Below are 12,239 nucleotides of genomic sequence, written 5' to 3'. Positions count from 1 at the left end.
AGTTTGAGTTTAGTGTCCAGAATCTTCTTCAGAAGTTTACTGGTAAAGATGCCCGTCATGTTTTGGCCAGTAATTACACTCCGACACTTGCAGCTCTTGACCATAAACACAAGAACTGGTCCTCTGAATGTGATCGAACACAAAAGGCACAAAATAAAGACCAAGAATCTCTGTTGTGTCACATATCAACATGCAAACTAACAAACAGAGTCAAGTTAATTTTCTTTTTTGGAATGCAGAGCCCTGAAATGCCTGGTTAAAGGGAGATCTCAAATACAACGAAAGAACGTGTCTGAATAAATGTTCATTGTAAAATCTACAACAAATTTCCAGCTGGATCACAAGTACAGACGGTCCTAAGTACAAATGAAAACAATTGTCGTACGTGGTTAAGAAAACGGAGCGAATCCTGCGATTCCTCTCAATTTTTAAGACTATGAAACAAACAAAAACATTCAGACCAGATCAGGTCATTGTACTAGCATAGCAAGCAAACAGTATCCAAACACAGTTGTTCAAATAAATCCACAGGTTTAATCATCGGGGCAGGGGCGCAGTGGTCAGAGCGGTCACCTTTCAGCGAGAACGTTGCAGGTTCGCCTCTTGGCTTTTATGGGTGGCGCATTCATGTTCTCACCGTGCATGCGGAGGTTTTCTCTAGGTACTCAGATTTCCTCCCACAGAGCAAAAAGATACATGTTAGGGTAATTGGTAACTCTAAATTGTCCCTAGGTGAGGGTGACAGAGTGCATGGTTGTCTCATTCGTCACCATATGTCTCTGTGATGCACTTGTGACTTGTCCATGTACCCTGCCTCTTGGACAGTGCTAGAGATAGGCACCAGCTCCCTGTGACCCAGATAGTGAAAGCAAGTTAAGAATATGAATGGATTATTTAAACACTGTCTTTTTAAAAAGAAGGGTGTTCAGACCTGTTCTTGTCTCAATTCCATAAATTCCACTTTCCAAGAACAGGAAGCTTTAAGGCTGATTTTCTTTGGGTGATGTCCATTAAGTGCAATAACAGTATTGCTAATACGAAACATTACAGCGGTCCTCAGTGGTGTCAGGGTGGAATGATCACTCCTTTAGTCTTCAAAAAGAAACATCTATGTACAACTTGCAATACTAGTGGTACAATTAAGTTGAGGATTGCTTTGTACATGTGTAAGTAGGTTTTTATGGGAATGAAGGCCAAAATAAGACACTGACAGCAACAAAAAATTAAAGTTGACCTTAAAACCATGCCTACTTTTCAGGTGTAATTTGCAAATTTGCAGGTAAAACCACTACAGTGTTTCGGCCTATATGTAAAAAGTGAGTCATACGTCTCGGAAGAAAATGGGGAAAAAAATAAACACTATTTTATCCAGCTCTTCATAAAAGACTATTAAATATTTGACAAAGAGGAATTGTCTTATCCCAGAGCTTTGGAATTTCTTATGGTTCACATTATGGAATGAACAGTGCAACAAAAAAGAAAAACAATTTGTTGTACAAAACCAGTTGTCCATTTTGTGTCATTTCCTCAATTTTCCTCAAGTTCTTTGTCGTCTTCTAGTGGTTCAATCCCATCAAAACAGACAATATCTTGGTTTTGAGCGTTTTTGTTAAATAATATGGCCACTTCCACTTGGTGACATCATTGCATTTTAATCAATGTGAGTTTTCTTTCACCAGATGTCACACGGTAAATTAGTTTTGCATCTTGTTTGGTCAGAGTCGTTGCAGAGGCATAGAAAATCCCCCCAAAAGACGACGTTGGTCTTTACGATAAAGCAAAGTTAAGGCAACAAATCAGTGGCTGGTACATGGAAAGAATCAAGAGTTTTGTCTGTTCTCAAAAGGTTTTAGCTCACAAGGCTGCCACACTGGAAAACTGCAACACACGTGGAGTTACACAGATGCATTCAGATGTCACTCAGGAGCCATGAAAAGTTATTTCAAATAAGCTTGTATGTTGCTCTTTGGTGAGGTTTCTGAAGGTTTCTCAGTTGCAGGTAGTGATGCTGGGTTCAGCCAAGTGGTTACCGGAACTGAGGTGCTCAGAATTGCAGGTCCTGCATTTCGTGTCAGCTGGTGCTTGTTTGAATAAGGCCAACAGGTGAGGCTCCGTGGCGTTGCAAAAATGTTCCCTTCGTGTTTCTGCAACAGTACAGGAGGTCCAAGGCTGGTGGAGGAAACTTCTCGAATGTGAGATTGTTGAGGTGAGTGGCTGGCTACATTGAGTCACTGTCATCATCCATCGGCTCATCAGGGATGCTGAAGGAGATAAAGACAAACATAGATGGTGTTACAAAATCGTTTGACTGTGTCTGTATTTAGGTTTGCCTGTTAGGAGCCCAAATGGTAAAAATAATAATTCTCACTTAACACACACAAGGAAATTTGTGAATTTTTAACCGCAGCTGCACTGAACTTTTGAGTCTTTGTGACCACTGAGTGTGGGGTTTCTGTCCCGTTTGTTCTCCTGCACTCTACTGTGTTTTACCTCCTTCCGTCAGCTCCTGCATCACCTGTGTATAATTGTTGTCACCTCAGGTGTTTCTCATTCGGTCTTGTCAGTGTCCTGTATAAAGTCCGTCTTTTCACTCCTCCTTTGTCCGGGCATTATCCTTCCATGGCTACATGTTCTGCTCCCCTGTCTTCTCCTCAAAGTAAGTTTTTGGCTGCCCAGTCAGCTCCGTTTTTGTTTTGTTAAATAAATTTAATTAACTTTTACATTGGAGTCTCCTGTCATCAGCCTGCATGCGGGTTCAACACCATTAAAATGGTAAATGGAATGCACTTATAGAACACTTTTCTGTCTTGTCAAAATACTCAAAGCGCTTTACACTATAATCTGTGCCCTCTTTTACCCAGTCATACAGCACTTTACTATATCTGTACAAAGAATAATCAATGCTTTATCACATTCATACACCGATGGGACGCACACCAGAGACAATGAGGGGTTCAGTGTCTTGCCCAGGCATACTTCGGCATGTGACTGCTGTGGAATTGAACCCCCAACTCTTGCATTGGAGGACGACTGCTCTAACCACTCGGCCACAGCCGTCAAAGGAGGAGACAAAGAAGGAGTGGAAAGAGACTTTATGCAGGACACTGACGAGACAGAATGAGAAACACCTGGGGTGTCAACAATTGGACACAGGTGAGACAGGAGCTGACACAAGGAGGAAAATCACAGGAGAGTGCAGGAAAACAAACGAGACAGAAACCCCACACTGAACTATGTTGCAACTCGCACAAGGAAGTTGAGATCCCAGCAAAAGTCACAAGGCACTCTAAAGTAAAGTGCTATGTGTTGTCATCATTGTATGTTCCCATACAATGGCAAAATTGGTTCTCTGCATTTAACCCATTACAGCTATGTAAGCACCCGGGGAGCAGTTAGGGATTAGGTGTCTTGCTCAGAGACACCACAACATGCGGGAATGGCTGGGGATCGACCTGGGACTTTCGGGTCCTGAATCGGCTGCCCTGCCTCTACCCCATTTCGGACCCCAAGAGACACCGTCATGAACACTGTCCTCCAGCCACTTGTAGTCCAATGAAATACCAGCTTTAGTGTTGATGAATGCGAGTGCGGTACCTCTCGTTGGACATGACTCCCACAGACAGTGAGGCCAACGCGTTCACAGCATCCGTTTCCTCGCAGTCTTTACTCTGAGCAGTTAGGTATGCAAGTCCTACTGTTCCACTGTAGTTCTTTACATTCTGCCAGTACTGACCTATGACACAAACATTATCAACAATGAAATGCAAATGTGACGTAAAATGTAAACATTTTTGAGTGTACGCTACACGTGATGGGTTTTAACAAGTGCAAGAAAAAGGCAAAGATAACAGAGCGGATGGAGTTAAAGAAGAATAACCGCTGCTCACTTTGTATCTGTATGACCGTCTGCAGGGAGTGGACTGCGTTTGCATTTGGTTTTTGGAGCAGAACATCTTCTGGCATTTGATCCTACAAGACATACACAACCAAGAAAAAAGCAAATTTCTTAAATCTGTAGAGTGCACATTTCTTTCTATAGCTGATTGATTTTCATTTAATGCATAACCATTTATGATATTTAGTTGTAAAAGATAAATATTGTGAAAAAAAGTCTTCACTCAGTGTCAGATTTTTTTTTCCAGCACCTGAATATAGATGCTTCTGCTGGGAAAAGTGACAATCGCAAAATCATTAAAAGAAAAAAACAATGATTACCTGTATGCCTAGAAGTGCACTGACACATGCCTCGGATGCATCGCAAATAGCTGTGAGGTCATGACCTCCCTCCAGGGCCAAAACTAGACGACCTCCAGCAAGAGACATCAACTGTCGGGTCAGGAAGCCAAAACCTGTGGCACACAGACACACACAGAAATACAGACGATCATCAAACCATTTATCATCAGTTACCAAAATTATATAGAAACAATGAAAATTTACACAAGTTTCATCCTCTCACACCAATAAATCCTCTATTGAGTATTCTTTGAAAAAGAAAATAGCAAAGAAAGCTCATGCTACCTAAACTTAAAATTTTGCAGTCAAAAGTTGAGAACTGTGCTTACATTTGGCAGAGACTTTGTATCCTCCCAGAGGAGCAGGGTTTCCCTCAGCAGCATCGAATCCAGCCGACACCATAACGACGTCTGGGGAGAACTCCTGAGCAATGGGCATCACCACGGACCTGCAGAGACACATACGTGTTTTTAATTTAAATAAACGACTTCAGGGTAGGCGGAACTGTCAGGCTAAAAATACCACTCATTACAATAGCTTTCTATACAAAAGTGCAGCTATTTACTGATAAAGCACATTATAAACCAGTTACAGGCCACATCTAAATAGTCATCAGCTCCTAAAAACAGAGTTCTGGTTGTTCTTGAAGACTGTCCCCAATATTCAGTGAAAATTGGCAGGTTCAAAAACCTTTCAAACCTTTATAATCCCACCAAAAGAAGTCATCACACTCATAAGCAAAACTTCTGTAGGTCCCAAACGCAGCAGCTCAAACGAAGTTGACAAAGGACTTTTGTTTCACTGCTGGAGAAGCTGCAGTGCCTCAAATGAGACGGCCTGCATGACAGCCATATTGCTGTCAGCTCTCATACTCAGTTTTGTTTGTGAACTTCTAACAGATGCATAGTTCCTTAATGTTATTGTTATTAAGAGCAAAGATGGGCTTGCTCAGTGGGTGAAGAAAGAAAATGACTGCAACTCCAAGTTGTCGGCAAAGTTCAAAGTCGTAGCGTGCTGGTCTGTTTCCTGTTAGAGGCTTGTCACTCTCCTCACGTCACTGAGCGCAAAGAAAAGAGGAAAAACAGTCCATCTGGGATCCATTTACTTTCATTATTCTGCCTCGAGACTCTGGAGACTGACCGCCCCCTCATAAACACACACATTCAAGCACAAAAATTCAAACACATACAGTTATCAGGACCACATGTGAATGGACAACATGAGCTCACAGACAAAATGAGGACGGACAAGGATGGAGCACAAAACAATTAGCATAGACATGTAAGTGCTTGATATACGCACGCAAAAGAAAAATATAGCAAAGGTGATCCTCTTGGGTCAATGTGATAAATCAAAAAACGTAACCAAAATGAAGAAACCAACTTCACAAAACTAATGTGAACATCACGGAGGAGCATGCGCACACTCCTCACTCAACCCCATGAACAACACTCAACCACACCTCCTCTGTAGACCCATTAAAACTCCCCCCTCCCCCCCCCCCCCCCCACTGACTAACTACTGGCATCCTAATGGAAAGAAGGAGGGAGGGTAAAGGAGAGGGGGAGACGCTTATTAAAGATCAATCAGCGGAGGAGACAGGAAGAGGGGGACATGTGTGTGCTGGTTAGTGGTGAGGCTTATGGGGATGGAAAAAGGGGGAGTGGGGGGTAAAGGATAAGGTGAAAAAGCAACAAAGCACCCTCTCTGAAACTTAAACGCAAACCCTTACCCATAAAACACATTCCATTAGAAAAACCTTTAGATTTTTTTTTTATGCTAACCATGAATCGTTGGAAAAGTTTATTAGTTACAAAGCGGGTGCACGGTGTAGGTGAGAGGGTGGGGGGCTTTATAGATTTAAATGTGTGTTAAAGAAAAAAGCTCTTTACAAAAAGTTCTAGCAAAGTACTTCATTAGGGTTTAAAAAGAGTTTATATGGACCTGCAGTTTGCTCATAATAAGAAAATGCCATTTACTGGTAAGTTTTTCTTTAAACATAAATATTCAATAACATTAAATAAAAGAGGACCGGAGGGTGTGCTCCATTTAAAGGGACATCACTCTCCTTAGCCTCCCTGGTAAGGTCTATTCAGGGGTACTGGAAAAGCAAGTCCAATCATTGGTTGAACCTCAGATCCAGGAGGAACAATGTGGGTTCCGTCCTGGCCGTGGAACACTGGATCAGCTCTTTACCCTCACTAGGGTCCTCTAGGGGTCATGGGAGTTTGCCCATCCAATCTATATGTGTTTTGTGGACTTGGAGAAGGCTTTCGACGGTGTTCCTCGGGGTACAGTGTGTGTGTGTGTGGGGGGGGGGCGGGGTTGTTGCTCCATGAGTATGGGATTTGGGGCCTGGTGTTACGGGCTATTCTGCCCCTATACAAGCGGTGCGAGAGTTTGTTTTGCACTGCCGGTAGTAAGTCGAACCCCTTCAGGGTGGGAGTTGGACTCCACCAGGGCTGCCCGTTGTCACAGATTCAGACAGAATTTCTCGGTGCAGCCAGGAGACAGAGGGAGTCCAGTTTGGTGGTCTCAGGAGTCCATCTCTGCTCTTTGCAGATGATATGGTCCTGTTGGCGTCATCGTGCCATGACCGTCAGCTCTTACTGGAGCGGTTCACAGCTGAGTGTGAAGCGGCTGGGATGAGAATCAGCACCTCCAAATCTGAGGCCATGGTCCTCAGTCAGAAAAGGGTGGATTTCTCTCTTCAGGTCGAGGGTGAGGTTCTGCCTCAAGTGGAGGAGTTCAAGTATCTCTGGGTTTAGTTCATGAGTGAGGGAAGAATGGAGCGTCAGATTGACAGATGGATTGGTGCAGCATCTGCAGTATTGTGAACTCTATACTGGTCAGTTGTGGTGAAGAAAGAGCTGAGCTGTAAGGCAAAGCTCTCCGTTTACCGGTCGATCTACATTCCTACCCTCACCTATGGTCACGAGCTCTGGGTAGTGACCGAAATATAGGATGAGAAGTTCAGTTATCAGGAGATACTCTTGAAAAGAACCACTGCTCCTCCACATCAAGAGGAGCCAGTTGAGATGGTTTGGGCATTTGGTAAGGATGCTCCCTGGGCACTTCCCTAGGGAGGTGCTTCGGGCATGTCCAAATGGTAGGAGACCCCCAGGGAAGACCCAGGACATGCTGGAGAGACTACGTCTCTCATTTGACCTGAGAAAGCTTTGGAATCCTCCCAGAAGAGCTGGAAGAGGTGGCTGTGGAAAGAGATGTCTGGACCTCCCTGCTCAAGATGCTGCCCCCGCAACTCAGTTTTGGAACAAGCAGAAGATAAAGGATGGCTGAAATAACCTATTACATGCTTTCTTAATACAGTATTTACTTTTTCTTGACCTTTTCTCCTAATATGAATATTCACAGCTCTGTTTTCAGAACACAGACTATATATTTGTTCCTCTGTCCTGTTCCACTCCTGAAAGGGTCACTGAGCATTACAAATCATGTGATCAAGGACTATACATTTAAAACTCCACCTAATCAGGCTTCCAGGTGGCCAAGATGCTTTCCACATAACCATAAAGGCATTCCATCCTCAATCTAACTTTGATGAATGCCAACCCACTTCGATCTATTCTCATTTTTGTTCCGTTCACTCCGTCTTCTTTCAACACAGCTCAAACTATGTCTGATAGATGAGTGTTTTATCTTTATTGTCATGATGTGCCAGGTGGTCCCAAAGAAATAGTTTGTACATGAAGCGTCTGGCTACCACAATCTATCGGGGGAGGCCAACATCAGCAGTAAACTTCTATTATTTAAAGAAGTAACCACTGCTGTGCTGAATAAATAGTTTACAACACAAAAATAGTTGTTTTATTTGAAGCCTTCGGTTCAAATGTTCACACAATTCTATAAAACATTTCAGAGCTTTCATAATCCAGAATTTGTGGCATAAATGTCCAAATCTGAAAACAGGCAAGCTATAAGTTACTGTTAAACTGGAATGATTCAGCTTTCTCAGCTTTTCACATACAAGTTAACTTAACTAATAAATAACTTCCTAGATATTTTTATTAGATATTCATTTTCCATCATACCAGTTAATATATGCAAGGTATAAAATCCCTGGACTCAGAACTGGACACTAAAATATTGAAATATATATATATTTTTTTTTTAAAGACTAAAAATGTATTAATATGTTGCTTCACAATTTGTTTGGCCAAGATTTAGGAACATATGAGGTGGGTCAAATTAAAAGTTAACATTTCAATCAGGTCTAACTTCAAGTGCAATTTAACTCATATATGTCTAAAAACCTATCAAGATGAAAAAAAGTTTGTTTTTTTAAAGAAGAAATGTCTTGTATTTTTATTTATCTTCAGTTACCATGTTCACTTAAAAAGGTAATATACAATTACATTACCTTTTTACTCTCACACAATCTATAAAAGCAGGTTTTAAATACTATTATATAGAAGTAATGAAATCTAATTAGAAGTTAAATTTGACCAATTTGTAAAATCTGACATGTCACTACCCATAGAGGCACAGAGGTGTTCTGTTCAGTCTCATAAACACTGGGCACCCAATTCCTCTGAGCTATTATCACAAGGAAATCTGTCTTTTTCTTGATTCACTCTACCAAAAGGTCAGAGGTCAGGGTCATGCTGCACAGAGCCAGTCCAAACAGAACAGGGAGGCAATGTTTCACTAACAAAAATAATAGAATACTTCAGAAATTATCTAAAACCTGTTTAGTCTCACACTGAAGGATCAGTAATGACCAGAACCAACTGCTCTGTCATACCATTGCTGAAGAGGCTGTTATTTTGTTAGATCTGTCAATGACAATAAACTTATGTTTTTATCCAAACACAAGCATGTATGTATCCAGAGTTGCACCCTCTCATGTCTTGGATCTAGCCGTTTTCCAGTAACCCGACAGTTTTCAAAGTTTCTTTGAGGTTTGATGTGCCAGACGACCAAAAAGCCCACACGACAAAACTTTATTGGTGCTAAACACCCACCAGTGACAATTATCCAACCCACCATCAGGAAGTAACAGTCCACAATCTGTTAAACACAAGAAAGACCTGGAGAGTATTTACAGTTAGAGCATCTTAAGTTATTGGAAACAGTGAAGGCCAGACACATGCGCCCCAAATGACAAACATTATGCAAGAAGTGCGTCAGTGGCGAAGCGAGGCAGAGTCTCTGATCAGCTCGAGTGATTGCTGTGGCTCTCATTAAAGTCCTGCTAAGTGTTATTAGGCTGATCAATCAAACTTGAATACAGGCTGTGACAAAAATAATGGAACAAGAATTAAATGGATTTTATCAGTCTGTTGCCTTTGATCAATCAAATTCAACATTCTTAGCATGAAATAAAATCTGCTACTGATAAAGAAAAAGCATTGCAAAGCCATCCATCCATCCATCCATCCATTTTCTTCCGCTTATCCGGGGTCGGGTCGCGGGGGTAGCAGCCTAAGTAGGGAGGCCCAGACTTCCCTCTCCCCAGCCACTTGGGCCAGCTCTTCCGGGGGAATCCCGAGGCGTTCCCAGGCCAGCCGAGAAACGTAGTCCCTCCAGCGTGTCCTGGGTCTTCCCCTGGGCCTCCTTCCGGTGGGACGTGTCCGGAACACCTCACCAGGGAGGCGTCCAGAAGGCATCCTAAACAGATGCCCAAGCCACCTCAACTGGCTCCTCTCGATGTGGAGAAGCAGCGGCTCTACTCCGAGTCCCTCCCGGATGATCGAGCTTCTCACCCTGTCTCTAAGGGAGAGCCCAGACACCCTGCGGAGAAAACTCATTTCGGCCGCTTGTATCCGAGATCTCATTCTTTCGGTCACAACCCAAAGCTCGTGACCATAGATGAGGGTGGGAACGTAGATCGATCGGTAAATTGAGAGCTTCGCCTTTTGACTCAGCTCTCTCTTCACCACGACAGACCTGTACAGCGCCCGCTTCACTGCAGACGCTGCACCTATCCGCCTATCGATCTCACGCTCCATTTTTCCCTCATTCGTGAACAAGACCCCAAGATACTTGAACTCCTCCACTTGGGGTAGGACCTCCTCCCTGACCCAGAGAGGGCACTCTACCCTTTTCCGGCTCAAGACCATGGCCTCGGATTTGGAGGAACTGATCTTCATCCCGGCCGCATCGCATTCGGCTGCGAACCGCTCCAGCGAAAGCTGTAGATCACGATCTGATGAAGCCAATAAGACCACATCATCTGCAAAAAGCAGAGACGCAATTCTGAGGCCACCAAAACGGATCCCCTCAACACCTTGGCTGCGCCTAGAAATTCTGTCCATAAAAGTTATGAACAGAATCGGTGACAAAGGGCAACCTTGGCGGAGTCCAACTCTCACCGGGAACAAGCCTGACTTACTGCCGGCGATGCGGACCAGGCTCTGACACCGGTCATACAGGGACCTAACAGCCCGTATCAAAGGGCCTGGTACCCCATACTCCCAGAGTACCCCCCACAGGGCCCCCCGAGGGACGCGGTCGAAAGCCTTCTCCAAGTCCACAAAGCACATGTAGACTGGTTGGGCAAACTCCCACGCACCCTCCAGGACCCTGCTGAGAGTGTAGAGCTGGTCTAGTGTTCCACGGCCAGGACGAAAACCGCACTGTTCCTCCTGAATCCGAGGTTCGACTATCCGACGGACCCTCCTCTCCAGAACCCCCGAATAGACCTTACCAGGGAGGCTTAAGAGCGTGATTCCCCTGTAGTTGGAACACACTCTACGGTCCCCCTTTTTGAATAGGGGGACCACCACCCCGGTCTGCCAATCCAGGGGAACTTCCCCCGATGTCCACGCAACATCGCAGAGTCGCGTAAGCCAACACAACCCTACAACATCCAGAGCCTTAAGGAACTCTGGGCGGATCTCATCCACCCCCGGGGCCCTGCCACCGAGGAGCTTTTTAACCACCTCGGTGACCTCAGCACCAGAGATTGGAGGGCCCGACCCAGAGTCCCCAGGCTCCGCTTCCTCAGTGGAAGACGTGCCGGTGGGATTGAGGAGGTCTTCAAAGTATTCCGCCCACCGACCCACAACATCCCGAGTTGAGGTCAGCAGCAAACCACCCCCACTATAAACAGTGTTGGTGGCATACCGCTTCCCCCCACTGAGACGCCGGATGGTGGACCAGAAACGTCTCGAAGCCGTGCGGAAGTCGTTCTCCATGGCCTCTCCAAACTCCTCCCATGCCCGAGTTTTTGCCTCAGCAACCACCCGAGCCGCATGTCGCTTGGACTGCCGGTACCCATCAGCTGCTTCCAGGGTCCCACAGGCCAAAAAGGCCCGATAGGACTCCTTCTTCAGCCTGACAGCATCCCTCACCGACGGTGTCCACCATCGGGTTCGAGGGTTGCCGCCCCGACAGGCACCGACAACCTTGCGGCCGCAGCTCTGGTAAGCCGCCTCGACAATAGAGGCACGAAACATGGTCCACTCAGACTCAATGTCCCCCACCTCCCTTGGAACATGTTCAAAGTTCTCCCGGAGGTGGGAGTTGAAACTCCGTCTCACAGGAGACTCTGCCAGACGTTCCCAGCAAACCCTCACAATACGTTTGGGCCTACCAGGTCTGACCGTAATGCTATGCATTGCAAAGCATACTCATGAAATAAAATATCTATTTTTTGCTTACAATCTGGTATTTGTTTATTGTAGTAGCATTAGAACAACTAAGTACAAAACAGATGCTAAAGCTAAAGTAAGCAAATTAGTTAAAATAAGTACAACTGCAGCTAAAAAGGCACAAATGCTAGCTACAAGCTAAAATAAAAGCAAAGCAGTAGCCAATAACGAAAAGTTGAATGGTAGCTCAAAGTTTAATGATTCAGAAAGTGATAAAAAGCAAAAAGAAGCAAAGCTATGCATAAGACTAGCAGAATGGTAGCTACAAGCTAAATGCTAAAAGTAGCAGAATGGTAGCTATAAGCTAAATGCTAAAATTAGCAGAATGGTAGCTATAAGTTAAATGCTAAAAGTAGCAGAATGGTAGCTATAAGCTAAATGCTAAAA

General features: G+C 44.3%; 1 protein-coding gene across 1 annotated transcript in view; it reads right to left on the bottom strand.

Annotated features, from left to right (window-relative positions):
• Positions 1 to 1,597: 1,597 nt before the first annotated feature.
• hdac7a (histone deacetylase 7a) overlaps positions 1,598 to 12,239 on the bottom strand; it is a 54,394-nt gene continuing 43,752 nt past the window's right edge. Inside the window, exons 21-25 of the mRNA XM_037684383.1 lie at positions 4,566 to 4,684; positions 4,216 to 4,349; positions 3,888 to 3,969; positions 3,595 to 3,733; positions 1,598 to 2,261 (exon numbers count right to left, since the gene is read on the bottom strand). Of these exons, the coding sequence (XP_037540311.1) occupies positions 2,219 to 2,261; positions 3,595 to 3,733; positions 3,888 to 3,969; positions 4,216 to 4,349; positions 4,566 to 4,684 (517 nt within the window). The 3' untranslated portion in view covers positions 1,598 to 2,218. The remainder of the gene's footprint in view (positions 2,262 to 3,594; positions 3,734 to 3,887; positions 3,970 to 4,215; positions 4,350 to 4,565; positions 4,685 to 12,239) is intronic.

The sequence above is a fragment of the Nematolebias whitei genome, chromosome 11 (genome assembly GCF_014905685.2).
Source record: "Nematolebias whitei isolate Nwh7 chromosome 11, NemWhi1, whole genome shotgun sequence".
Lineage (NCBI taxonomy): Eukaryota > Metazoa > Chordata > Actinopteri > Cyprinodontiformes > Rivulidae > Nematolebias > Nematolebias whitei.
This window is presented reverse-complemented; position numbering and strand designations above follow the sequence as displayed.